Genomic DNA, 27082 nt, shown 5'->3' with positions numbered 1-27082 from the left:
GCTTTTCTCTGCACTTTTTCCAAAGACTTAACATGTTTTTGTAATGTGGTGACCAAAACTGGATGCAGTATCCCAGGTGTGGTCTTACTGAGATTTATAAAGCTTACTAAGATTTATGTGATTTTGATTCATAAAGTATTATAGAACTTGCTATGGCAAGTTAATGATAGACATAAAATTGGATAGTTTTGAAAAAAGTATGGTCACACTTGTGGGGAATAAAGTATTACATATTGTAGCTATTAGTTATGATGGCTAGTTACTGTTTCTAAGATAAAGGAATACCAGTGACCAGCAAATAACTGATGTACTGCTTCTGAGCTCCTAATCACATCTAGTTGGAGGCCTCTTTTATAATCTTTTAATTGATATTTGGCTTGTATGGTGGATGAGATTAGGTTACCAGATATCTGAACAGGAAAAGAAGGACATAGAGAATTGGTAGGGATGGCAAATGAGGGAAAAGAAAGACATACTGTTTAGGTTCTTACAAATGCACTTTTCAATTTTTACCACAGTAATATATGAGGAGTCGTGTGATCTACAGACTGGAGTGATTATAGATTTGAAGTGGGTGGGTTGAAGCCAATTGCTGGAATCAGAAAATAAATTGAATCAGTTGAGCCTGTTGACAGTTGAGGAAAATAAAGAAGCAATTTACAAGGTCACAGTACACAAAAGTTTGAATGTCTACTATTGTGAAAACAAAAATCAAGATACTTTTAAAAAACTAGAAAATGTTTGATTTTAAGGCTATGCCTCCTAGATGGAGGACATGAAAACAAAAAGGATGATATGTCCTCTGTTTGCCCAATGTCTGATAATCCTAGATGAGATGGGCTTTTGACCTTAACCAATGCAGCAACGGCAATTGCTATTTTGTTCCTAATATAGCTGAGAGAATAAAATGTGTTCCTGTTAGCCTCAGATACTAGGTATTAGTTCACATTTCACTGGTTCCAAAGCTATTTATTAAATAAATAGTTTTTATCCATTTGTTTGGAGACATATAAATTTTTCAACCATTTGGGTGAATGAAGCAAACCAAGCCAATGTTGTAAATAATAGAATAGAATTCCTTTAGGATGATTGGATGACCTTTAGAAGTTAATAGCCTGGTTTTCTTTGTTTCTGCCTTCCATTAATGTTTTCTTGATTAGATAGGGTAAGAATGCACTTTCTCAGAACATTTCTGAATCTACTTATGGCCCTTTCAGGAGTAGGCAACACAAAACTCCTGACTTTTGTCTTCTCATTTAATTATGAGTTCTACAGTATACCGCATAAGCTAAGCAAACTAGCAACACTAATATTCAAACTTAAGATACATAGCTATATATTTTTCTTCCTTAGGAACGCTGGAAAGAATCTGTTAATAACCTTGACCAAAGATTGCAAGGAATTGTAGGTGATGTCCTTATATCAGCAGCCTGTATTGTCTACAGTGGAATGTTATCAGTGGGATATCGTCAACAGCTAGTCAATGACAGTTTGAAACTCTGCAATGAAAATAATATTTTGGTCTCTCCAAATTATTCATTGGTTAACTGCATGACCGAAAAGAATGAGGTAGTAAAAACAGAGAGAAAAATAAGATTTAAATTGTTTTATTAATAATTTTATGTAAAAACTTTTCTCAAATTTAACATTTCTTCCTCAGATTACATTTTCTATCAGTTAAAGTAATTAATAAATAGTTGTATTATTAGAATTTCTTTGAGAAAATATACTTCCTGATTTACAGGATTGTTCATTATTCAAATAATTAGTGCATATGTGGGGGGGGGCAATATTATAGGCAAGAATATAAATCTATAAAATCATTTTATAGGTCCGCAGATGGAAAAATGCAGGTTTGCCACATGATCAATACTCCACAGAAAATGCAATACTTGTTAAACATGGACAACGGTGGCCTTTACTAATTGATCCAGAAAGGCAAGCTTACAAATGGATATGTCAAATGGAAGGCAGCAAATTGCGACAAATCAGTGCTACAGATGCCAATTATTTAAAAACAGTTGAATATTCTTTGCAGTTTGGTGAATCAATCCTTTTGCATTCTTTGCAGTTTGGTGAATCAATCCTTTTGCAGGTAATTCAACTTCAACACAAGCTAGTCATCCAACGTATAAATCAAGAAAGCAATAATGCAGTCAGTGCAGAAGATGAGCACCTACACTATAACATAGGAGGTTTTGAACTAATTCCCTATTTACTATTAAAAGGCATTTTTTTAAAAAAAATAGGGCTGATTTTACTAATTAATATTGGATATAAACAACCACTAACAACTGGGCATTGGAAGAAAGAGAACTACTGAAAAACTGTACCTCTACTCCATCCTCCCTAGCTAGCCCAGAGGAAAACCATGATCAACAGCATCATAGGAAAGTCAGGATAGATAAATTATTCTAAGGAGAAGTGGTATCAATGGTATCTCAGTACTATATCCTGATCTGAAGCTGACTGTAATGGATCCAGATAATCTCCTTCCTTCAGATTCCTGTCTTTCAAGCTATAGAAAGACCACCTACTAAACAATCTTCCTCAAAAAGAGAAGGTCAGAGATTAGACCCACATGGCCAATGTTTAACTCTGAGCAATTCCAAATCTGACAAATGCTTCATGTAATCCTCACAGCAGCCCTGAAAAGGTTCCTGTAACCCTCCTCTAAACAAATATAATTGGGTCCAATACATTCTAACTATTATTTATTGTGATGTAAGTTTAAGGTCCATTGACACTCTAGGTACAGAGGTTAAGACTGTCCCCCATTGTCTAGCCTCTAATTCTTTATTCCAGTCATCCATTACCATCTGCATATTAAACTGACTTACTGGCAACAAATATTTACAGGAACTAATAGGAGGGGTTTTTTTAGTTTTAAAAGATTTAACCAGTTGTTCTAGCAACCTGGGTGTCTCAGAAGCTAAAAGTCCAATCCAAACAATGTTGTTAGCAAATGTTGTAACTGTAAACATTGTCGATTATGTGTGTGTGTGTGTGTGTGTGTGTGTGTGTTAGCATAGCATATGTTAAAAATTCATCCTCATCATCTTATCAATTGGTCCAAAATCAATGTCCCCACTTTCATTCAATTTTTCCAAATTGCCATCTTTCTCCCAATTTTTAATGTTAGATTTTTTCATAAAGTCAATTTAGATGGGGAAAAGGATTTTAAAAAAATTAGATATTACATTCCATGGCTCTTTTAACTGATATAAATGTTTCCAGATATACTAGAAAACTATTATATTCATGCTTCTTAGAATGTGATTATAATGTTTTGTGCCTTGTTAAGCTATAGCAATATATTAGTATTCCTCGCTGGAAGTAATTCCTCATCAAGAAAAGAGCAAAATATAGAGCATCTTAATTACTATAGGAATTGCTTTTTCAAAAAACAGGAAAGTTATTTACTATATATGTAATATTGACTACAGTCTTATGTTTTTTAGGATTTTCCTGAAACTTTGGATTCAAATATAAAATCAATCTTAAGCAAAGAGATCTACAAAAAAGGAGGTCAAGAATTCATTAGAATAGGAGATTCTGAAATTCAGTACAATTCAGACTTTCGGTAAGTGCAGTATTGCTGAGTGTTGTTATTTGGAAATTGTCAAATGCTAGATTAAAATTATTTAAAAAACAATACCAAAATATATAAAAACACGTGCATCACAGAACACCGTAGTGAGATATGCACTATTAAATCCAGTGCAGTTCACAAGCAATAGAGCTACCAGAACTTTCTAGCACCTTGAATTCTAGGGAAAAAGGTGCCTCAGAGCACATGTGTATGCATGCATAGCATCAGTCAGTAATTCTTTATAACTAATGCATATTTTCCTGTAATTATGCATTTTATTATTATTTATGTGATTATGTTATAGAGGAAAACTACATGAATCTGGGAAAAGATGCAGTTATTTTAAGGGGTTAACAATAGGAACTGTATGAGCACTCCTGTACATTCCAAAGCACTTTTCCCTTCAGCTATCCTAATAGCTACCTCACTGGCCACTCATAGTTTATTTCTCTAATGAGATTCATCCTAGAACTACGTATCAGTTGATGAAGTTCATTAAATCATCCGAGCATACTCATCTAGAATATTTGGCCCTAGTGTTTGCCTTTCCCTTTTATATTGACTAATACAAAAATATAAAAGGGGCATTTTTCTTAAAATTGACAGCTTAGAGGATTTTTAGACTGTCCAAAAAATAGCACGGTAGAAAAGAAACCTGCCCTTTCTTTGCATTTCACAATTCAGAGTTGTCAACTCTATTCTTCCAGACAATGGAGAAGAAGTTAGAGAAAGGATGTCATATGCTCAAAAGTATATGCTTTAATCCTGCCCTGTGTTATAACATGACATATGATTACTTAATTAGTGAATAATTTATCAGTGAAGGAGAATGATATGGGACTAGAAACTACGTAAATCCCACGAGGAGACTGAGACATACAAAATGTATAGAATGGAAAGAAGCAACCCAGTAGGAAAAGAGGTGAAACCACACGTTAAGTGCCTGAAAATGTACTATTCGGAACACAGTCTAATTATGCCATCCAAAAATATGCAAAATAATTGTTATTTAATTTAATTTAATTTAATTTAATTTAATAACATTTATATACCGCCCTTCTCCCTGAGGACTCAGGGCGGTTCACAGGGCAGAATAAAATAGCGAATACAAACATTAAAATAAGATTAAACAAATTGCCCTAGTTAAAAACAATATAAATACAACACTAAAAACCCCCAGAAAAGTTAAAAAACGAAAAATAAAATAACCCCAACACTCCCCCTCAGGCTAGGCCGGCTTGTACAAACAGAAATGTCTTGAGATCGCGACGAAAGGAGCGAAGATCGGGCGCCATCCGGAGCTCAACCGGTAGCTGATTCCACAGCTCCGGAGCGCCCACAGAGAAGGATCTCCCCCTGGGGGCCACCAATCGGCATTCTCTGATCGGTGGCACCCTGAGGAGGCCCTCTCTGTGGGAACGCACAGGGCGCAGGGAGCTTGATGCCGGCAGCAGATGTTCCCTGAGGTACTCCGGCCCCATGCCATGGAGTGCTTTAAATACCGTTACCAGTACCTTGAATCTCACCCGGAAGACAACTGGCAACCAATGCAGCTCACGGAGCAGAGGCGTAACGTGGGAGTATCGGGAGGCTCCCAACACCACTCTCGCGGCTGCATTCTGTACCAGTTGGAGCTTCCGAGTAGTCCTCAAGGGCAGCCCCATGTAGAGAGCGTTGCAGTAGTCCAGACGAGAGGACACGAGCGCATGAGTGACCGTGCATAAATCGTCCCGGCTAAGATAGGGCCGCAACTGACGCACCAGGCGAACCTGTGCGAAGGCCCCCCTAGTCACGGCTCCTATATGGTCTTCCAAAGTGAGCCGTGAATCTAGGAGGACCCCCAAGTTGCGAGCCCTATCTACGGGGGGTAATAGTTCACCCCCCATAACTAGAGGTGGAATGTCCGAATAAACCCGGGACGAAGGTATGCAAAGCCACTCAGTCTTGTCGGGGTTGAGTTGGAGTCTGTTCCTCCCCATCCAGACCCGAACCGCCTCCAGGCAACGGGACATCACGTTGAGGGCATCACTGGGGTGGTTTGGGGTCGAAAAGAAAAGTTGGGTATCATCAGCGTACTGATGATACCCAACTCCAAAGCCACGAATGATCTCACCCAGCGGCTTCATGTAGATGTTGAACAGGAGAGGCGAGAGGACCGACCCCTGAGGAACTCCACAAATGAGAGACCTCGCGGTCGACCTCTGCCCCCCTGCCAACACCGACTGCGAACGTCCCAAGAGATAGGAGGAGAACCACTGTAAAACTGTGCCTCCCACTCCCAATCCCCTGAGACGCCGCAGCAAGATACCATGGTCGATGGTATCGAAAGCCGCCGAGAGGTCTAATAGGACTAGGACAGAGGAATGCCCCCTGTCCCGAGCCCTCCAGAGATCATTCACCAGCGCGACCAATGCCGTCTCCGTGCTGTACCCGGGCCTGAAACCCGATTGGTACGGGTCTAGATAATCCGCTTCATCCAGGACCAAAGGGAGCTGATGCGCCACCACACTCTCAACAACCTTCGCAAGAAAGCGAAGGTTGGAGACAGGACGAAAGTTGTTCAATACAGCCGGGTCCAGGACAGGCTTCTTGAGGAGAGGCCTCACCACCGCCTCCTTCAAGACGGCGGGGAAGATACCCTCACTCAAAGAGGCCGATATAACTGCCTGGAACCAGCTGCGTGTCCTCTCCCGGGCTGCATAAACCAGCCAGGAAGGGCACGGGTCCAGTAAACATGTGGTGGCGCTCAGCCTCCCCATGATCCTGTCCACTTCCTCCGGAGTTACAGAATCAAACTCCTCCCAGATGGTATCGACAAGACCACCCGTGTCCTGATCGTCAGACTCTGCCCAGTCAGAGTCCAAACCGGTCCGAATCCGAGCGATTTTGTCCGACAGATGTTGGTTAAACTCCTCGGCACGTCCCTGCAAGGGATCCTCCCTCACCTCCTGATTTAGGAGGGAGCGAGTCACCCTAAACAGGGCGGCCGGGCGATTATCTGCGGACGCAATAAGGGTGGCGAAGTGGTTAGACCTCGCCTCCCTAATTGCAGCGAGATAAGACCTAATATAGGCTCTTAGTCGCAATCGGTCGGGTTCAGATCGGGTGGACCTCCAACCGCTCTCTAGGCCCCGTCTCCGACGCTTCATCTCCCGGAGCTCCGCAGAAAACCATGGAGCCCGACGGGATCTGCACCGGGTCAGGGGCCGCAAGGGTACAACTCGGTCAAGGGCCTCAGTGGCCGTCCTTTCCCAGGCCTCCACTAGGGTCTCGGCCGAGCTGTGAGTGAGGGAGGCAGGTGGGGACCCCAGCGCCGCCTGGAACCTTTGGGGATCCATTAAGCGTCTGGGGCGGTACCATTTGAGTGGTTCCAAACACCCACGGCGGGGGGTGGCAAAACGGAAGACCAGCCGCAGGAGATGATGATCGGTCCATGACAGGGGCATAATAATTGGAGAGCCCCCACCAAGATCATCTAACCACCGTCCAGACAAGAAAACAAGGTCAAGGGTGTGGCCTCCTTCATGAGTCGGTCCCGTAATTACTTGCGTCAGGTCCATGGCCGCCATGGAAGCCATGAACTCCCGAGCTAACTCAGATGATCCTCCCAGCGATGGTAGGTTGAAGTCCCCCAAAACTATAAGTTTCGGGAACTCAACCACCAGCCCCGAGAGGACATCAAGCAGCTCAGGCAGGGCTGCTGCTGCGTGACTAGGCGAAAGGTACACCAGCAGCAAGCCCAACTGCGCACCAGGGCCGCATCTCAAAAAGAGAGACTCACACCCGACTGTCTGGGGAACGGTGGCCTCCCGCGGACACAAGGTCTCCCTCACAACAACAGCCACTCCCCCACCCCTACCCTGAGCCCGAGGCCGGTGCAGCACCCGGAAACCTGGTGGGCAAAGATCAACCAGAGGAACACCGCCCTCTGGGCCCAACCAGGTCTCCGAGATGCAAGCCAGGTCAGCCTGCTCACCCTCGACCAAGTCTCGAACGAGAGGAGCCTTATTAACGACCGACCTGGCATTCAAATACACCAGCCGGAGCTCAGGAGGCTGCACATCCTCACTCCCGGGACCTCGGGGCGGAACCAGAGGGTCGGAGTGCCTCACCGCTTGTAAGCAGCGGAGAGGCCTTCCCTGAGACCGATACGGCCCTCTGTTCCTACACCTGCTGCCATTCCCTATCGTCGTGGGAATAGGCAATCCCACGACTGGCCCTGGAGCCCCAGAAGCAGCCAACCCCCGCTCCTCCCCATCGCGATCAGCCTCAGCACTAGCCTGAACAACGGTAGATGGACTGCCCCCCTCGTCCAAACAACCAAGAAAAGAACCCTCCCTCCTCCCTAACCCCCAAAAAAATTTTGACAAAAAACAAATCAAAGACCTCCTGTTGGGTCTACGTCGGAGGTCCGTAACCGTGCCCGGCCATCTCTCAGGATCCCAATAAATGGGTTATGAGTTGCAGATGCAGTTTAAGATTTTTACATTCTTTTTACCTTGTTAGAAGTTCCTGAAATACTATTATTATATGAATTTATATTAGAGATTATTCCTTATTGAGTCACTCCAACTCAATAATGAGAATTGGCAAGTTGAAGTGTCCTGTTGTTCTATTCAAAATTTTAAAAGGAAAAAGAAAAAATAATTTCCAATGAAAGGCCCTGAAAACATAACACAACTTTACAGATTTTTAAAATGCAGGTCAAGCAAGAGCCAAACAGACCTCTTCCATATGCCAGAAAACGGTCCTCTGAAAGTGGAAGGTGGAGCAATCTTCCAAAGATGCAAATCTTAACAATCAGACAGTGTTATACTGGTATTCCCTTATATTAGATAGCCAAGTTTTAAGTCACTGAATTCTTTATAGACTAGTATTTTAGATTAAATGCAAGTAAGAAAATAAATGAAAATTTCGCTCTAGAAAAAAAATATTCAGGATATTATAATAATAATAATAATAATAATAATAATAATAATAATAATAATAATAATAATAATAATAATAATAATAATAGTAATAATAATAATAATAATAATAATAATAATAATAATAATAATAATAATAATAATAATAATAATAAGAAGAAGAAGAAGAAGAAGAAGAAGAAGAAGAAGAAGAAGAAGAAGAAGAAGAAGAAGTTGGAAGGGACCTTGGAGGTCATCTAGTCCAACCCCCTGCTAAGGCAGAAAACCCTATACCATTTCAGGCAAATGGCTGTCCAGTCTCTTCTTAAAAACTTCCAGTGTTGGAGCATTCACTGCTTCTGGAGTCAGGTTGTTCCACTGGTTAATTGTTCTAACTGTCAGGAAGTTTCTCCTTAGTTCTAGGTTGCTTCTCTCCTTGACTAGTTTCCATCCGTTGCTTCTTGTCCTGCCTTCCAGCACTTTGGAGATTAGCTTGACTCCCTCTTCTATATCATATGATATTAAATGTTCTTTTTAATATAAACGTTATAATATTGTAATATTTTGTGATGTATAATATTTTGTAATATTTTGTGATGTTACAAAAATCACAAATCACATAATATATAAAAAAGTAATATTTATTTAGATCTGTGCAGAAGATTTTTCCCTAATGGATATGAGTTATAATTAAAGATAATTATAATTATAATTAAAGATAATATTATTATAACATAGATTGGTGTGCTGTATGAAAAAAGTTTTATAAATATTTATGATTATTTCAGATTATACCTGACAACACAGAAATTCAATCCTCATTTTCTGCCAGCAACATGTAATATTGTTACAATAATAAACTTCACGTTAACATTCCATGGTTTGCAAAATCAGCTGTTATCTGCGGTTATAAATAAGAAAAAACCTGAGCTTGAAAAACAGTACTGCAAGTTGATGGAAAGCATATCAATTGATCTGGTAGCATTACATGAATACGAACAAAGATCTCTTCAACTTTTGCAAAAAACAAGTGGTAAATAAAACTTTGAAAACGTTATATATTTTATATCAATTTGCAGAGAGTGCAATATGTTATTAAATAGAATTCAAAGGCCAAAAACTTCATTTTTTGAAAATAATGTTTCATTAGGTAAAGGTAAAGGTTCCCCCGCACATGCGTGCTAGTAGTTTCCAACTCTAGGGCCCGGTGCTCATCTCCGTTTCAAAGCCGAAGAGCCAGTGCTTGTACAAGGACGTCTCTGTGGTCATGTGGCCAGCATGACTAGACGCCAAAGGCGCACGGAACGCTGTTACCTTCCCACCGTAGTGGTCCCTATTTTTCTACTTGCATTTTTTACGTGCTTTTGAACTGCTAGGTTGGCAGAAGCTGGGATGAGTAACAGGCGCTCACTCTGTTACGCGGCACTCGGGATTCGACCCGCCAAACTGCCGACCTTCTGATCGACAAGTTCAGCGTCCTAACCCACTGAGCCACCGCATCCCCTGTTTCATTATATGTGTGCAAATGCTTATAATCTTCATTTGGATAGTAGCAGCATAAAATCTAATTCTTGCCATCTCACATGTTGCCTATTATTAACATAATTCTGCATCATTCTAATTATAGTTGAAAGACACCTTCTTACAGTAATTTTCATTGCAATATTATGATCATCCCCAAATGCCTTCCTATAACTCTCTATGCTTTCTGATATATAGATATATAGACAATAATCAATTAACAATGATAATTGGGGCCAGAATTTCCATTCCTAAGCAATGCAGTTGTAAAGCATGATGACATGTAACTATACCACTTAGGGATTGCAAACTTGAACACCTGATTGCCATCATCAAGCAAGGGTCAATGTAGTTGCTCTATCAGTGAGATGAGCAGCATAGAATTGAATAAATACATAAATAACCAAAGGTCATTAAGCAAGGACTTCCTCACAATTTCCTGTAGCAAAATCAATCGGGAAGATGGAAGGCAGTTGCCAATCCCAGGGTCCAGGAATGTGCACAAGTGTCTGGCATTGCATGAGCATAGCATGTTTTGGGATGGCTACTGCAGGATGTGGGAGGATGCAAGAGGGGCACCTGAGGGGCTGGTGTGGCGTGAGCACATGTAATGGTATGTGGGAAAGACCTTGAGACACAGGGCGAAGAGTTGCTGCTTAGAGAACAATCAAATAAGGAAGGGCATAGCCCACAGTAGGGATAATTGTGTAGGTTCAGAAGGGACTCTCCCTAACTTCTTGGACTTGCAAAACTGATGTCAGTCAGATAGACAAGAAAGAAAACATGACCAAGAGAACTAATTCTACTTTATTATATGGTTGTATTAACACAATCATGGAAGTCTGAAAGTACAAATCTCCCACCATCTCCTTTATGGTGCGAGAAGATGGTTTGCATTTTATTTTTAAGCCGTGGTGGTGCAGTGGTTAGAATGCAGTACTGCAGACTACTTCTGCTGACTCCGGCTGTGAGCAGTTTGGCAGTTCGAATCTCACCAGGCTCAAGGTTGACTCAGCTTTCCATCCTTCTGAGGTCGGTAAAATGAGGAGCCAGATTATTGGGGGCAATATGCTGACTCTGTAGACCTCTTAGAGAGGGCTGTAAAGTACTTGAAGCGGCATATAAGTCTAAGTGCTATTGCTATTATTTACCTTTATCCAGTAAAACTAATATAGGTAAAGGTAAAGGTTCCCCCGCATATGCATGCTAGTCGTTTCCGATTCTAGGGGCCGGTGCTCATCTCCGTTTAGCCAAAGAGCCAGCGCTTGTCCAAGGACGTCTCCATGGTCATGTGGCCGGCATGACTAGACGCCAAAGGCGCACGGAACGCTGTTACCTTCCCACCATAGTGGTCCCTATTTTTCTACTTGCATTTTTATGTGCTTTCAAACTGCTAGGTTGGCAGAAGCTGGGACGAGTAACGCACTCACTCTGTTACACAGCACTCGGGATTCAACCCGCCAAACTGCCGACCTTCTGATCGACAAGCTCAGCGTCCTAACCCACTGAGCCACTGCGTCCCTTAAAACTAATATACATATATAAAAATATACACACAGGATGAACTGGAATCTTGTATTTAAAAATATGCATTTCACAGGGATAGTTATCTTATACTTGAGGCTGTCCCTTTATATATCACACATATTACATCCCTCTTCCAAACATGAAATGAAACATGCAGTTCCAACACTGTTCATATTTTTCCTGGAACTCCAAATAATGCTTGTTTGTCATCCCAGTGTATTCCTCTGGAAACTTTTATTTATAAGAACCCCAACAACTGGCACCTCCATAAGTAAAAAATATTGTTTCTCTGGGACCAGGCAGCTACACTGTGAGCCCAGGGAAAGATGGTTTTAAGATAGGTCCAACAGCTGCAGGAAGGTTCCCTTTTTCCCCCCAGCACCTTTTCAGATCCAAAGAGCTGCATAGTTCTAGTAATGTCATATAAAACTATCTTTTACTTATTTCATAACTTTGCTAACAAGTCCCCTTGTTATAGTGCTTTCTGGCTTGTAAAGTAAATAGTTAATTTAGAAAATTTAATTACTTAATTTATTCTATTCTGCAATTCAATTACACTCTTTTACAGGGCACCTTTTAGATGACCAGGACCTGATTGAAAATTTGCAGCAAACAAAAATTACCTCATCAGAGATTTTTCAGCGTGTAGCAGATTCAGCAGCAACAGAAGTCACCATAGAAGAAATGCGTAAAGCCTATATTCCTATAGCAACTCGTGGTGCTGTGCTCTACTTCGTAATATCAGATCTTGTACACATCAACCATGTCTATCAGTTTTCACTGAATTGGTTTCATAAGATCTTTGTAAACTCTATAGATATTGTGAAGAAAAATGACATTTCTCTCAGTGATTCTCTTTCAAGTAGAGAAATAAGTGAATATAAGGTACAAAGTGAAGAAACATCCACAGAAAGTGAGACTGAGCTAGATCGCTTCAAAATACATATTAATGAGATAATTGAGACACTAACATATCATGTCTATGAGGTATTTAAACATTATAACACATAAATTATTTTCAGCTAATAGGATTTGTATATATACGCAAATATTAATGGTTGTATGTTTTTTTGCAGACAGTTTCTTCAGCTTTGTTCAATAAAGATAAGCTATGCTTTGCTTTCCTACTGTGCACAGCAATCATGAAAAATAATTGTGATGAAAATGTATTCACAAATAACCTTGGATTTATATCAGAGAATGAGTGGAATTTCTTCCTATACTCTAGCATGATAGCAAATATTAAGCAACCATCAACCTCTGACCTAACTGGTAAACCAGAAATATTTATATTTATAATGTGCTCTCAGGGATGGATTTCATCATCCTTTAGTAAATATGTAATATACATGTAAATTATAGTAAAAAGTGGTCACAGAAGTAACCAACATTCTATTTTTTGCAAAATATTTCCATTGAGCTAAGCAATTACTTTTAGATTTTATAGGAAAAGATTCCTTTTCTCTTGACTCTTAACTCTGTTGTTTTCCTTCAGCTGCTTTATTATTTTATCATCTATTTTAACAGTGGAGATAACCAGAAGTACCTGCTATCTATTCACAAGTAAATTTTTGACTGCTTCTATATTAGAGTCAAAGACCCACCAAGCACCTGCTGGGTGCTAAAATTCAATATTTTTTCCTATTTAAAAAATACCTGACAACTCTGGGCACTTAATTGAAGTGTATCAAATGGACGGGTATCTAATTATTGCTTGAACACATTGATGAAGTGTAAAGGGAAAATGATTCTCTTGGTAAATTGTTCTGCTGTAGGATTGTTCCTATTTTTAGGAAGTTTTTTTCTAATATTTTTCTAATATTCATCTGGAATCTATCTTCCAGTAACTTAAATTCCTAGTTCTTTGAAATCAGAGAAAAACTATCTTGATCTTTTTCTTTGTGACATCCTTTCTGGTGTTTAAGAGTGTTATCATATCCTATCTCAGTAATCTTTTCTAAGACTAAAGAAATACAACTCTTAAGAGTCATTCTTCATAAGACTTAGTTTCTAATCTCGTTGTCAACTTTGTTGCCTTTTTCTGAACTAATTCCAGTTTCTTTGACTCCTTCTTAAATTATGGTGCCAAGAACCACCTATAGTTCTGAAGTTCTTTTGATCCAATATAATAGACTGGAATAATTATGCCTCATCATTTTAATTCTTTGTAGGATTTTATAGGGATTGGTGTCTTGAATTCATGAGCAAAGTTTGCTGAACTTTTTCGCTTTTGGCCTAAGTAAGAGTACGCAACACTGTCTGCTATTGTCACAAATTAGCATCCCCTTTTCTGGGTTGCCCTGATACAATTCTGCATGAAGAACACACTGCAAAGTATAAGTATAATACCTGTATATCTTTAAAAATAAAGTTTCACATATTGTTAAAACAATATATGATATTGTTGAAGAAATTAGGAAAACTTTAAATCACTATAAATGTAGATGCATTTATGAGTTATTTTAACAAAGCAATCAAATGCATGTCTAGGTAGAACAAAATTCCTCTTTGTTCAATATGTAACTGATGTGCTAGAGGAAGGTTATGTCAGCCTTGTGTTAAATTTAGGGGGCATTATCCAAGTTATATGTTAAAGTGCCAAAGAAATATCCATTCACAGCTAACTGATTGTGTCCTCCTGGTGATCAAACCAGGTTTAGATGCTACCACAGGATACAGCTTTGTTCCACAGGATGGCTGAGATGAGGAAAGGAAAGGAAAAACTGGGCGTCTTGAATGTGCTAGGTCTAAAGAGAAATTCTCTTTTAAATATCTTCTGTATAAAGTCCCCTTTAGGGCAGTTCTGAAACTGAAAACAGTTTCTGCATATATATTACTTTTAGCCACAACCTCTAGGATCATGATTGGCCAATGGACTACCTCTCAGATTGGCTTTTCAATCCACTAGTCAAGATGGTCAAGACGGACATATCACGGCCAAAATTAATAATTTGGTTATATTTATCTATTGAATGAAAATCAAAATACCAATATCTGTCCTAATTAAATGTTTCATATTATTTTATTAGGCTCATGTGTATTTAACAAAACTGCTCCATTCCACTGGATAAGTGAAATGATGTGGAAAGAATGTCAGTACATGAGTACTCAAATACCAGCATTCAGCCTATTGTGCAGTTCTCTATCAACATATCCTCAACAGTGGAAAGATTTTCTACATAGTGAGAATGTGTATAATTTGATTAGTACATGTTATAGACCATTATCACCAAAGCAAGGTAATGCTAAAATATAATGATTTTCCTGGGCTAACACAATCTCAAGAAAATGCCAGTTTGAAGTATATGTACATCCCCTATCTCTACTTCCCAAACCACCTGGAGGAGGATTTGTGCTAATTGTTTTTTCTAACTAGATGTTAGAAATAAATCAATTAAATCATGTATCTAAATGTAGATGAGAAATGTATATCTGTGCAAAAGTCAGAAAGTTGTATGCCTTGTACATTTTATGTACTTTATGTAACTATATTTTATTTATTTGGGAAATTTATATTGCTGTCTACTCAAAGTGGCTTACAGGAAATAAAAACACAACATTAAAAAAAATCAAAATAATAAAAAATAATAATAACTCACCACCACCCATCCCAGTGACAACACACACTCATACCAGCCATTTAATGGGCTCCATCCCACTCTGGGTTCCCCAGGCCCGCTGGCAGCAACACATCTTCAGGTCCTTCTGAAAGAGTGTCAGAGGGGGCCAGTCTAATTTCCAGAGGGATGATGTTCCAGAGGAAGGGAACCACCATGGAGAAGGCCTTTCTTCTGGGCCCACCAGATGTATCTCCTTAGGGTATGGGACCCGCAACATTCCTTGCCTCCTCACTCTAGTGGGTCCAATGGATGTGACCAGCAAGAGCCTTGGTGGAGCAGTGGGCTAATGCCTCCTTAAGTAACACCAGCTGCCTGCAATTAGTGCAGGTTCGAGTCCCACCAGGCTCAAGGTTGACTCAGTCTTCCATCCTTCCGAGGTAGGTAAAATGAGGACCCAGATTGTTGGGGGCAATAAGCTGATTTTGTAAAAATGCCACGGGGTGTGTGTGAAAGCCCTAATAAGCAGGCATATACATAGAATGAAGGCTACTGCTAAGCACATTGATTTGTGCTTCTTAGATTGTAAGCCACCCTGAGTCTTCGGAGAAGGGCGGGATATAAATGGGATAAAAAAAAGAGAGAGAGAGAGACGGTCCCTCAAATAACCTGGTCCCAAGCCATGAAGGGTTTTAGAGGTGGCAACCAGTACCTTGAATTGCACCCAGAAGCAAATCGGCAACCAATGCAGCTCCTACAGGATAGGTGACACATGTGCATACCAAATTCTGCACAAACCCACTTTAAAATGTTGGTCAATATTAGTCATATTGTCTGATCCTTTGAAGACAAGAGATTAGTTGAATTGCTTCCCACATAAAATAAATCACATTCTCCATAAAATATGTATATTAATGTGAAACAATGATTTGGTGATCAATGAGGGAGGATACCAATTAAATGTAAAAGTTTATTCAACAACAATTGTTTGATTTGTTCTGCAGGATCTCATACTAAAATGAGATAATTACAGAACTTATAAACATATATAATAAACATTCCTCATTATATGCTTTTTCTTGATATATTTTTGCACATGCTGAGGCCTTTTTGTTCCTTATATGGCCTTTTAAAACACTGATTGCTCACTTCTCTAACCTAGAACATCTTGGCTTGCATACAAATGTATTATTTGTTTTCTTGTGCATGACCTTTAGAAATAACCAGACAACCATGCCTCATTGGATCATCATTTAAGAGATATTTCCTTACATAAATAAATAAATAGAATGACCAAGATGAGCAAATAATTAAGCAGTGGAAACAAATGAGTTCATTCCTTCTTTCTTTTCCTTCCTTCCCCATTCCCTCCTCCCCTTTCCCTTCCCAGCAGGCAGCTAATGGGCTACTGTTGGGTGGAGGAGCAAGGGATTATAAGATTGGCTGGAAAACTGTCACAGAACATGGAAAACAAAGATCATGTGCAGCAGCCAAGTAGAGCAACAACAGCCATTAGTAATAAAGCAGCTATAACTTTCCCAGATTTAATTGTTTCATGAATCTGGGTTCCATATTTCTGACACATTCTAATCTATAAGTTAGTCCATTTGAGGTACCTTGATTCAAAAATTGTTTCCTATGAAGTACAATTTTGCTCAGTTAAAAGTCATGAGAATTTTAGTAAAGGGCATCTTGTTTGATACCACAATACACTTGGAAAGTTTAATTACTTTATATTAAACAAAGTTTATAATACTAGAAAAAGTACCAATTTGTTACAATGTTTATACAGTATAATTGTTAAATATTTCAACATTTCAGTAATTATTCAAAAATTACTTTAATCTGTTAACAGACTCAGAATCACAGCTAGCAAGAGAAAGTGAAGATGATGAGGAGAGTATACCTATAATTTTTCCTTGGGAGAAGCTTTCTCCATTTGAAAGACTTATCCTGGCAAGTAATGTATTTTTGGCATCTAAAAGGGCCGTGCTTCTAGCTGATTTGAAAGATATCTGACAGTTAATGATATTGGAATACAAATTCAGAAACTGTATTGTATTGGGGTGGCCAAACATTTTTGCTTGGGACTAGACTATCATCTCTTGCTGTTTCTGAGAACTGTGAGGGCATGATTTTGACATTTCAAGTGTGGGAAAGGATGATTTTTTCAGATCTTTTGTTAGTTGTTCTCATGATTGAAAAGAGGGATAAGGGAGGGGCAAAAATTATGTATTTGTGTTTCTCCACTAAGCAAGACCCAGAACTAAACATCACAACACTTGGTAAAATCTGATTTTGTAAAACAAGATGTTATCATTATCACTTTTATTTTGCTAGATAAAAGTTCTACGTGCAGAAATGTTGAACCGTGCAGTACAAATATTTGTAACTGAAAAATTAGGAGCTAGGTATCTTCAGAATGGAGGAATTAATTTAAAAGGAATGTATGAAGAATCTGATTCTACAACTCCACTAATTCTCATCCATACTCATGGTGAGCGTTTTATAGAGTATATGTGCATCTCTGTGTACAGAATATGTGTATATTTGTATTTGTTTATACATTATTTTTATATTTACTGTATATCAATGCAAACAATACACTGATCATCTAAGACTACATATTACTGACAAGATCAGCACATCTTGATTGCTTCCACTCATCTTATCCAATCCAGCAGGAGAGACATGCTGTGGGTAGTGCCCACCTTTGTATAATATCATCCCTCCAGAGTTTAGGTTAGGTCTCAATTGTATATTACTTTAAAATTCTCTAAATCAATGCAGGCAGTCCTTGACTTTCGACCACAATTTCACCCCAAATTTTTATTGTTAAGTGAGACATTTGTTAAGTGAGTTTTGACCCATTTTACGACCTTTTTTGCCTCAGTTGTTAATGAATCATTGCAGCTGATGTTAGTAAGCTGGTTGTTAAGTGAATCTGGCTTCCCCATTGCTTTGCTTGTCAGAAGGTCTCAAAAGTTGATCACATGACACACACCCCATGGGACACTGCAACTGTCATAAATATGAACCAGTTTGCCAAGCATCTGAATTTTGACCACATGACCATGGGGATACTGCAAAGGTCATAACTGTGAAAAATGGTCACAAGTCACTTTTTTCAGTGCCATTTTAACTTTGAACGGTCACTAAATGAACTGTTGTAAGTCGAGGACTACCCGTATGCATATTTGAATCTAGAATTTTCCACCATTATCCACTGAATATAAAACATCCCTTCATTTTTTTCACATTTCCAATATAAATTTGAAGTACCTTTATAGTTTCTAGACAACTTCTCTGGTGACATTTATTTGTATTGCTGCCTACCATCTCACAGTGACTCAAGGCCACTTACAAGAAATAAAAGCACAATATAAAAGAAATAAAAATAATAAAATATTAACTTCCCACCTCAAGTAACAAGCTTGTATAGCTTCTTACTTAGTCTTTTCTATAATACACTGGGGGGAAAAGTAGGATGGTTTCCTAACCTGCAGCTGTAAATGTCATAGTGGTCATCTTACATTCACCCCCTCCCTCATTTCTGTGCAAAAGCTCTTTTCAAAATCATTTAATCAAGAGATCGTTACAGCATTGCAGGGGTGTAGTGTAATGGAAAGAAATATGGCATGTGTTGACACTTTTTTTCATAAAATTATGAAAGTGCAGGAACCCCTTTTTCCTTCCACAAAGTTTTCTTCCAACATAAAATACTATATTATATGTTTTCTCATTCTGTTACAACAGATATATGTATCGTTTCATTGACACCATATGTCAGAATAACGTTGTTTTAAGTAAATGCATTTTCACATGAAATAATAAAATGATATTATTTTATATATTGTATAGGGATAGACATTACAGCAGTTGTCTTACGCTTTGCTCAAGAAATAAAAAAAAGTACACAAAATGTGCAAATTCTATCTCTGGGACGTGGCCAAGGCAGCAAAGCAGAGGAATTGATATATAAAGCGCAAATACTAGGTGAACAGTGGCCATTCCTTCAGAATTGCCATCTTGCAACTACATTTATGCCGAGATTGTGCAAAATTGTTGATTCGTAAGCACTTTTTACATTTATTTGTATATGTGATTTATTCTCTGATGGTAAGGAACCAGAGTAGGCTCATTTTAATACTGTTCGGCTCTTGTTAGTCTCTGAGCTTGTTTTTTCCTGGAGATGTTTCCGTATCAGACTAAGTAACATCATAGTTATGTGAAAGAGTGGAATTTGCTGACTGTTTATATATATAGTAACTTGCACTATTAGTCTTAGCGGGAATGTGACTTCCCACTTGAAACTGTGATTGAGCCTGTCCTTGTGTTGCTAAAACCTGTTGCTGCACAAGAGATCTTTATCTGAATGAGACAGTGGCAACCTGCATCTTTCTCTGTCACATATTCACTTGTTGGCCATTTTGTTTCCAATTTAAGGAAAGGATTGTGGTAGATAAACAAAAAGAGGATGATTCAAGAGTGGCTGACAATAAGAGCAATCTCATTTTTTAGACATTTATGTTTAACATCTTTCTGGTATACTATATTCTGCCAGAAATTGCCTCATTCCAATGTCCTCTAAATTCCATCAGCATTCATTCTGATACTTTAAAGTGACCAATATAGCAATAATTTTGCTGCTGGGACCATAGACACCAACATTACTGCTGATAACCATAAAAACCTTATAGATTCTCCGGACAGTTTTATTACCTGACCATAAGATTATGTTAAGAAAACTAATGCTATTTACTTTTTAAGAATTAGCCCTAAAAGACTAGGTTTTAATGTTAAACAACTGATTTTGAAATCCATCTGTACTGACTTGAAGATAAGTAGCAGAGACATGTGCATTTGTGCATTTGTAAAAAGAAAAATCCATTTTCCTGTCAGCTGCAACATGAAAATTTCACCAGTGGTGGGGTTTTACTTCGGCAAAACTGGTAGCTAATTTTTTGTTGCCCAGGACTTCCGGAAGCAGCATCCACACAGAGAACCGGTTGTTCACACATTTGAATCCTACCACTGAATTTCACTTTGCAGATTTTAAGTAAATTATTTGAGAAATTTGCTTATCTGTTTAGGGACAATTGTGAAAATCTACAAGATGTCTTTTTCTTTTTAAAAAACAAAAATCTCCTGTGTCCTTGTAAACTCTGGAAATGCCACCCCTAGCTTGCAGCATTTTCCAAAATGAGCATGTAGGAGGAAGGCCGTTTTAGTCTATGCTAGAAAACTCATGACCCTGGTAGTAGCTTTTCTAATTAACCCATTTTATTAAAGACATAAGCTTTCGTGTACACTTCTTTAGATGTGTACAGTAGCTACACTGATGTAGGATTTAAATGGGGGTGGAACAGGTGGGAAAGGAAGGGAGGGGAAGACATAACTGATGCCGCCCTGAGTCCTTCGGGAGAAGGGCGGTATAGAAATAGTATTAAATAAATAAAATTAAATAAATAAATAAATCAATTATCCTGATAGATTGAAATGCTCTGATACTACTTTATCTTTATTTTAAGTTCTGATGTTGAAGTTGTGTCAATTAATACTTTTGAACAACGTTTGTCATACATAAAATCCAAAGTGGCCTTGCTGGTAAATGGTGACATGCATCACCTCAGAGAAAGAGCATGTGAAGGGACCTCTAATCTAGTGTGTGTGTTTGTTGGGTTCTGTGATGATATTGTTTATATATATATAAGGGGGCAAAATAAACATCTGGTTCCATATTACTTGTTGCATATGCCCTTCAGGATTCTAGGTAAGATAAATGGGAAATGTTTCTCAAAAAAGTGCTATCAGACTCCTAATAGAAAGATCATGCATCTCAGGGTGTGCTGCAAATTAAACCATGGCCTCTATCAAGTGCTTCACGCTCTGCTCTAAGTAAACAGGACATTTTGTTGAGAAATGATAAGACATAGAAAAGCAAAAGCTGAGGCTTTCTTGCTCATTTTCACAAATGAGATCAGATTTCTTTCTGGGTAATAGTAAACTTAAAAGCTAAAATTCCTATCTTCTGTACTGCTATAGATACAGTAGAGAAGAAGCCCGCATCTGAACTCAGCAGATTCTGTGGCATAATCTTTTAATGTCTTTAAATAATAACTTACAAAGAGACAATGAAATATCTATGCCTAGATGTATTAATGTGGGACAGCATTAACATTAACATTGTTTGTCTATGGAAATTCTCAGTCATCAAAGTCATGGTTGTCCCAAAGGTGCTTTTCGGAAGGCAATTGGACTTCCTTGGTTTTTTTCCTTGAAGATATTTTGATTCTCATCTAATAAGCTTCTTCAGTTCTGACTGAATGGTGGGGAATGGAAGGATTCATATATTTTTTTTCTTTGCAGTCATCTAGTCACTAGCATTCTGAAGGTCAGTCATTGAAGCCATCTGAGCATTTTTCTGTACCCCAGGGTCATCTGAATCAGAGTGCAAATGGATGTGGAACCTGCTTGGAATTTTCAGCAGTTCCAAGAAGGCTCCAACCCATATGCACTTGATTCAGGCGACCCTGGGGTTACAGATAAAGCCCCAAGCAACTGACCTTCAGAGTGCTAATAAGCAGATGACTGCAAATATATATATATATATGAATCCTTCCATTCCTTAAACTGAACTGAAGAAGCTGTTTGGATGAGAAGGAAACTTCTTCAAGGAAAAAAAACAAAATCCAGTTGCCTTTTGAAAAGCACCTTTGGGGTTAACATTATTTCTTGTTATTTTTATGCATTTTTTGTAAAGTAGAATTGATGATTGGGTACTGTAATGTTGTATCCTGTTTTAAGTAGTAAAATTGTTATAAAAATGATTACTTTCATAGCTTTATCCTACCTGATGCAAATATAAACCCAGGATTTAGACTATGGTTAAGTTCAACACCAGATGCTTCTTTACCCATACCTATCTTGAGAAGAGGACTAAAGGTAAGATTTCAAACAATCAGAGATATTATTCAATAATTCTTATAATTACTAATTCAGAGCACTGTTTTTTCCAAATAAAAAAATGAGCTAACATGAGTTAAGCAATGGTAAATACGGTAAGTTAACTGTTAATGAAAAAGTACAGTTACGTACCGAATAATGTATATAATCAAACATTGCAGACTCCTGTTGCTTTAAGAGAAAACTGGATGTTTCTGCTGCCCCAAAATTGCATCCAGGTGGAGGAAAATAAATTGACTTTAGCAAACCTGATGTAGAAAGCAAGTAAGATGACCTTGTCAGACATATGAAGGAACTATTGACAAGGCTAAGGGGAATGAAGTCCAGAAGAGACAGCATTCAAAAGCATCTCAGGCAGACACCTCTCTAATTCACTGAACTATAAGAAAAAGGAGGTACAAGACAACTGGATTTAATTATTTTTTTTGCTATTACAGACGAACTCAATAAAAGTTGTTTGTGTGTTTGTTTTATTGTTAAATTTACTGCAGAATATTTACTTATAATCTGTTTGTTTCCCCAAGATAGTAATAGAAACTCCGCAAGGACTAAAAGGAACATTACTTCAAACTTTTGGATTTGGTGACACTGGTGTAGTAACAGAAGATATATTTAATAAGACCAACTGTGGGCCATCATGGAAAAGACTGTTGTTTAGCCTATGTTTCTTCAATGCTGTCATTCATGAAAGAAAGAAATATGGAGTTTTGGGCTGGAACATTCCATATGCATTTAATTCTTCAGATTTAGAGGCAAGAGAAAATGTCATATAAAATTATATTTGCAAACTAAAATGTATTTTTGCTGGACTATGGGTCCTCTTTCAACAATGGCTGGAAACTGATCAAAGAGAGAAGCAATCTGGAATTAAGGAGAAAGTTAACAGTGAGGACAATTAACCAGTGGAACACCTTGCCTTCAGAAATCATGGGTGCTCCATCACTGGAGGTTTTTAAGAAGAGACTGGACAGTCACTTGTCTGAGATGGTATAGATTCTCTGGCTGGACTAGAAGACCTCCAAGGTCCCTTCTAGATTCTATTCTATTCTATTCTATTCTATTATTCTATTCTATTCTATTCTATTCTATTCTATTCTATTCTATTCTATTCTATTCTATTCTATTCTATTCTATTCTATTCTATTCTATTCTATTCTATTCTATTCTATTCTATTCTATTCTATTCTATTACTATATTCATTTTTCCCCTAATCCATTAATTCACAGTAACACCCTGATATACTTTTCTTTGCCTTATTTAATATACTTTCTATTTAACTTTAAATTGTGAGGTTGGAAGCAGTATTTTTTATTATTTCTAGGTTTGTAATTAGGAGAATTATATAGAATTATAAAAAATAGTTGCAAATAATGATTTCCAGGCTATCAATAACCCCCACAATGCCTTAGATAAGGAAATCATATTCTAGGTAATTTTGATACGCAAATTATCTTCTCTGTCAAAGATCCAGTCTCCTCCTCCTCCTCCCTAAACATACGTAGGTCTTTTAACTATTCCTAATAGGTCTTAGTTCCAGACTTTTCTCCATCTTCGTAGCCATGCTCTGAACTTGCTCCAGTTTATTAATGTCTTCTTTCAAGAGGTGTATGCAAAACTAAGCATAATATTACAAGTGAGTTCTGATCAAAGCAGAGTACAGTAAGATTACTTTATGTAGATCTGGACTCTGTGTTTCTTTATTTGATCCACTAGTATACACAAATCCTGTGTTCTTCAACTAGATTTTCCCCATTTTTTTATTTTTTTAATCTAGGTGCATATTTCTCATTAAATTTCAGTATATTTCTTTTTTTGCCTGCTGTTCTAGCTTTTTTGAATTTGCCCACCGTACTAGGTTTTTTAAAAATATTTTCCCTATACTCCCAGATATTAGCTACCCCTCCTACGTTTGCATCATATGCAGATTTGGTGAGCATTCCTTCAACACCCTCATCCATATTATTTACAAAAATGTTGAATCAGGCCCAGGACAGAGTCTTGTGGCACCCCACTGAAGATGTCTCTCCAGATAGGTTTGATTCCACTTATACTGTTTGACCACAATCATTGAGCCATCTGTGGATCCATCTAACTATTGATTAACCTTCTGAGCATTTTATTAATAAGGATACTATGAGAGATTTTGTTGAAGACCTTTCTGAAATCAAGGTTACCATGTCTACCAAGCTCATAATCATGAAATAATAACTCTTTTAAATAATATTTTTATCAAAGGTTCTAACTACAATAATAAAAGGTGATAGAAACTTAAAAGAAAAATACAAACAGAGAATAAAAGGTGCAAAAAAGAAAGAAAAAATAACAAGAACAAGAAAAGAAAAACAAACTAAGAAACTTTCTGCCCTCACGACAAGTGTAAATAGTTTCGCTATCTCTTCTCTTCTTAATTAAGAGATATAAAACTCTTCATTCCATAACTCAACTCTTAAGTATAGGCAAGTTCAATGGACGGTGTCTTTTCCAATCCAGGGTTCAGAAAAATATAAACAAAACTTTGCACTTGTTTAAAGTCATTTTTAAAGTCTTAATATTCAAAATCAAATATTCTAATGTTTATTGAATCCATTTAAAACTTTCTATGTACAAAACCTTCTCTTACTTTTTGCTGTTTATTTTGCATTCTTAAATGTTATAAAGATACAACTTCATTTTCTTATGTCATCTAGTATTTCCAGCCTTGTCATTGTCTAACTTGTTTAAAGCACTTAATGGCCATTTCCAAAAGATTAGGAAAGGAGTTATAAAATTAGTGTCCTTTAAAAATTCTGTGTCTGGAGTAAGTATGGCAGTTTCCCTCATCTCCTGGTTCTCTCCCCTCTGGAGACTACTGCCTGGCAGTCTCCTCATGTGGAGCAACCATATGCAGTACAATTTGGGCAATATCTCATCCTCTCATTTTCTATAGAGGGTCAAAAGAGCCAATCTATTCATTGGCACCTTGTTCTTAGCCACAATTGTCAGTTCTGTTTTTTGTGGAGCAGTCTTCAGTCCATTATGTCTTCCCCAGAAGTCTCCTATCATAAAATAAAATCAAGTTACTCTAGCATGATATAAATTCAGTATAAATTCATGTTGGCTCTTTTTAATTAAGAATTCTTTTACCTAATGCTCTCAGACATGCTATTATTATCTGCTCTTTTTTATATAAGAACAAGTCTAAACATCCAGCAATGCTTAAGACGTTTTGATTTTTTTTCTTTTTAAATATTACACTTTTATTTCTAATTATTAATTGGTTTGGAAATATTACTAGGTTTCAAAAATGATTCCTCAGAATATCGATGAAAGTTCTGTGCATGAGCCTCAGGAATCCAATTATTCAACTAATTATAGATTCTTTGAATTCCAGACCTTGCCTCCAATTTTTTTTAAAAAACTATTTTCTAATGGTAACTTTTCTTTTTCAGTTTTCTATCAAAATATTGGAAGTGCTCCTTGAGAAGCACCAAAAGATTCCTTGGACAGCATTGCATTATTTGACTGGAGAAGTAACATATGGAGGCCATGTAACTGATAACTGGGATCGTCGATGCTTGCTTTGCATTTTAGATAATTTTTATAATCCTTCTGTATTGCAAGAAGATTTTGTTTATACTGCTGATGAGGTATGAAAACTGTTTTTCATTATGTTGCTGTTTTAATACCACAAATTTACAACTGAGTGAGCAGGGTAGGTTTACTCAATATATCTGATCAGTTTTAAATGCTAATTTGAAGTGAAGAAGCGGAAAGATGGTCGCATTAATAAAATAATATCGGCAAACTATATGTTGTATTTAAATGACCAGAGATATTAAAACATTTAACAATATTTTTTTCAGGTGTATCAACCAATATCTGAATTAGATAGTTTAAAAGACTGCAGAGCCTATCTACAATCTCTTCCAGAAGTGGATTCTCCGGAACTGTTTGGAATGCATCATTGTGCTGAAAGACAATACTTAAAAGCTCAGGCAGAATTATTTATTAATTCGGTTGTCAGTACCCAACCAACATATAGCACAGACATTATCAGGTTATTATTTGACGTCTCCTCCTCCTCCTCCCCTCTTGCAATATAGCATAAGCTGAAACAAATAATAGTTGCTTAAAGCCTAAAGTATCAATATGTATGTATATATGTATGTATATGTCAAGTGACATATGGAAACTTTTATTAAACTTTTTGGGCCTTGGGAACTACCTGCTTTTCTCTACTGTACTGTGGGGAATAAATCTTTGTTTTCCACTTGTTAACAGCAATGGGAAAATACCACATTAAATAAGCTTGCTGGCAGGAGAGAAAACAATTTCTGTTAATGGGTAAAGCAAATAGAACCAGTAACTTCAGCACTCCATGATGTGCCACAGAATCATTGAAAGGGTGAAAAGCTATCTTTCTTCCAATGACTCTTTGGACAATGGACAAAATGCATACTGTATATAGGATTTTTTTTTAGGTATAATCTCATCAAATGTAAACCTTAAAGATTATGTGCTGGTATTTGTAAATAAGTATGTGTGCATGTGTATGTCACCTGGAAAAGCCAAGGGAAATCATCAAAACAATTCAAAAACGAAAGTTAGAATATTTCAGACATGTGATGCGACACCCAGAAAAATATGGCATACTCCATTTAATCCTCCAGGGAAAGATGGAAGGCAAGTGAGGTCCAGATAGAAGAAGAACATCATGGCTTCAAAGTCTAAGGGACTGGTTTGGACAAAACTCAGCAGCACTTTTTCGTGTGGCTGCTGATAAAAACAGAATCGTCAACATGATCGCCAACGTCCGATAATGTATATGGCACAAGAAGAATAAGAATAAGATGTGTGCATGAAAGAGGGGGGAGAAAGACAGAATGCCCATATGTTGGCCATCAGTTAAATGTGATGGTTTGCATTTGATTATATACATCAAAGTATCAAAGACTGTATTTTCATTTAGTGCAGTTGGGTTGTCTTCATTCAAAATGTTAACAATCCCCAAATTGTGGCTATGTGCTGTGAC

At 37.8% G+C, this 27082-nt stretch overlaps 1 protein-coding gene across 1 annotated transcript in view; it reads left to right on the top strand.

Moving 5' to 3' along the window:
• DNAH14 (dynein axonemal heavy chain 14) overlaps window positions 1-27082 on the top strand; it is a gene marked incomplete at both ends in the record, with an annotated part of 201873 nt that overhangs the window by 161374 nt on the left and 13417 nt on the right. The window contains 14 exons of the mRNA XM_081312799.1: window positions 1354-1569; window positions 1832-2095; window positions 3462-3583; window positions 9288-9532; window positions 12116-12534; window positions 12624-12819; window positions 14577-14786; window positions 16960-17060; window positions 17445-17601; window positions 18966-19176; window positions 21947-22049; window positions 22595-22822; window positions 25500-25697; window positions 25914-26107. Of these exons, the coding sequence (XP_081168925.1) occupies window positions 1354-1569; window positions 1832-2095; window positions 3462-3583; window positions 9288-9532; window positions 12116-12534; window positions 12624-12819; window positions 14577-14786; window positions 16960-17060; window positions 17445-17601; window positions 18966-19176; window positions 21947-22049; window positions 22595-22822; window positions 25500-25697; window positions 25914-26107 (2864 nt within the window). The remainder of the gene's footprint in view (window positions 1-1353; window positions 1570-1831; window positions 2096-3461; window positions 3584-9287; window positions 9533-12115; window positions 12535-12623; window positions 12820-14576; window positions 14787-16959; window positions 17061-17444; window positions 17602-18965; window positions 19177-21946; window positions 22050-22594; window positions 22823-25499; window positions 25698-25913; window positions 26108-27082) is intronic.

The sequence above is a fragment of the Vipera berus genome (genome assembly GCF_964194415.1).
Source record: "Vipera berus genome assembly, chromosome: 1".
NCBI lineage: Eukaryota > Metazoa > Chordata > Lepidosauria > Squamata > Viperidae > Vipera > Vipera berus.
Note: the sequence above shows the minus strand (reverse complement) of the source record. Positions and strands in the feature narration are given on the sequence as shown.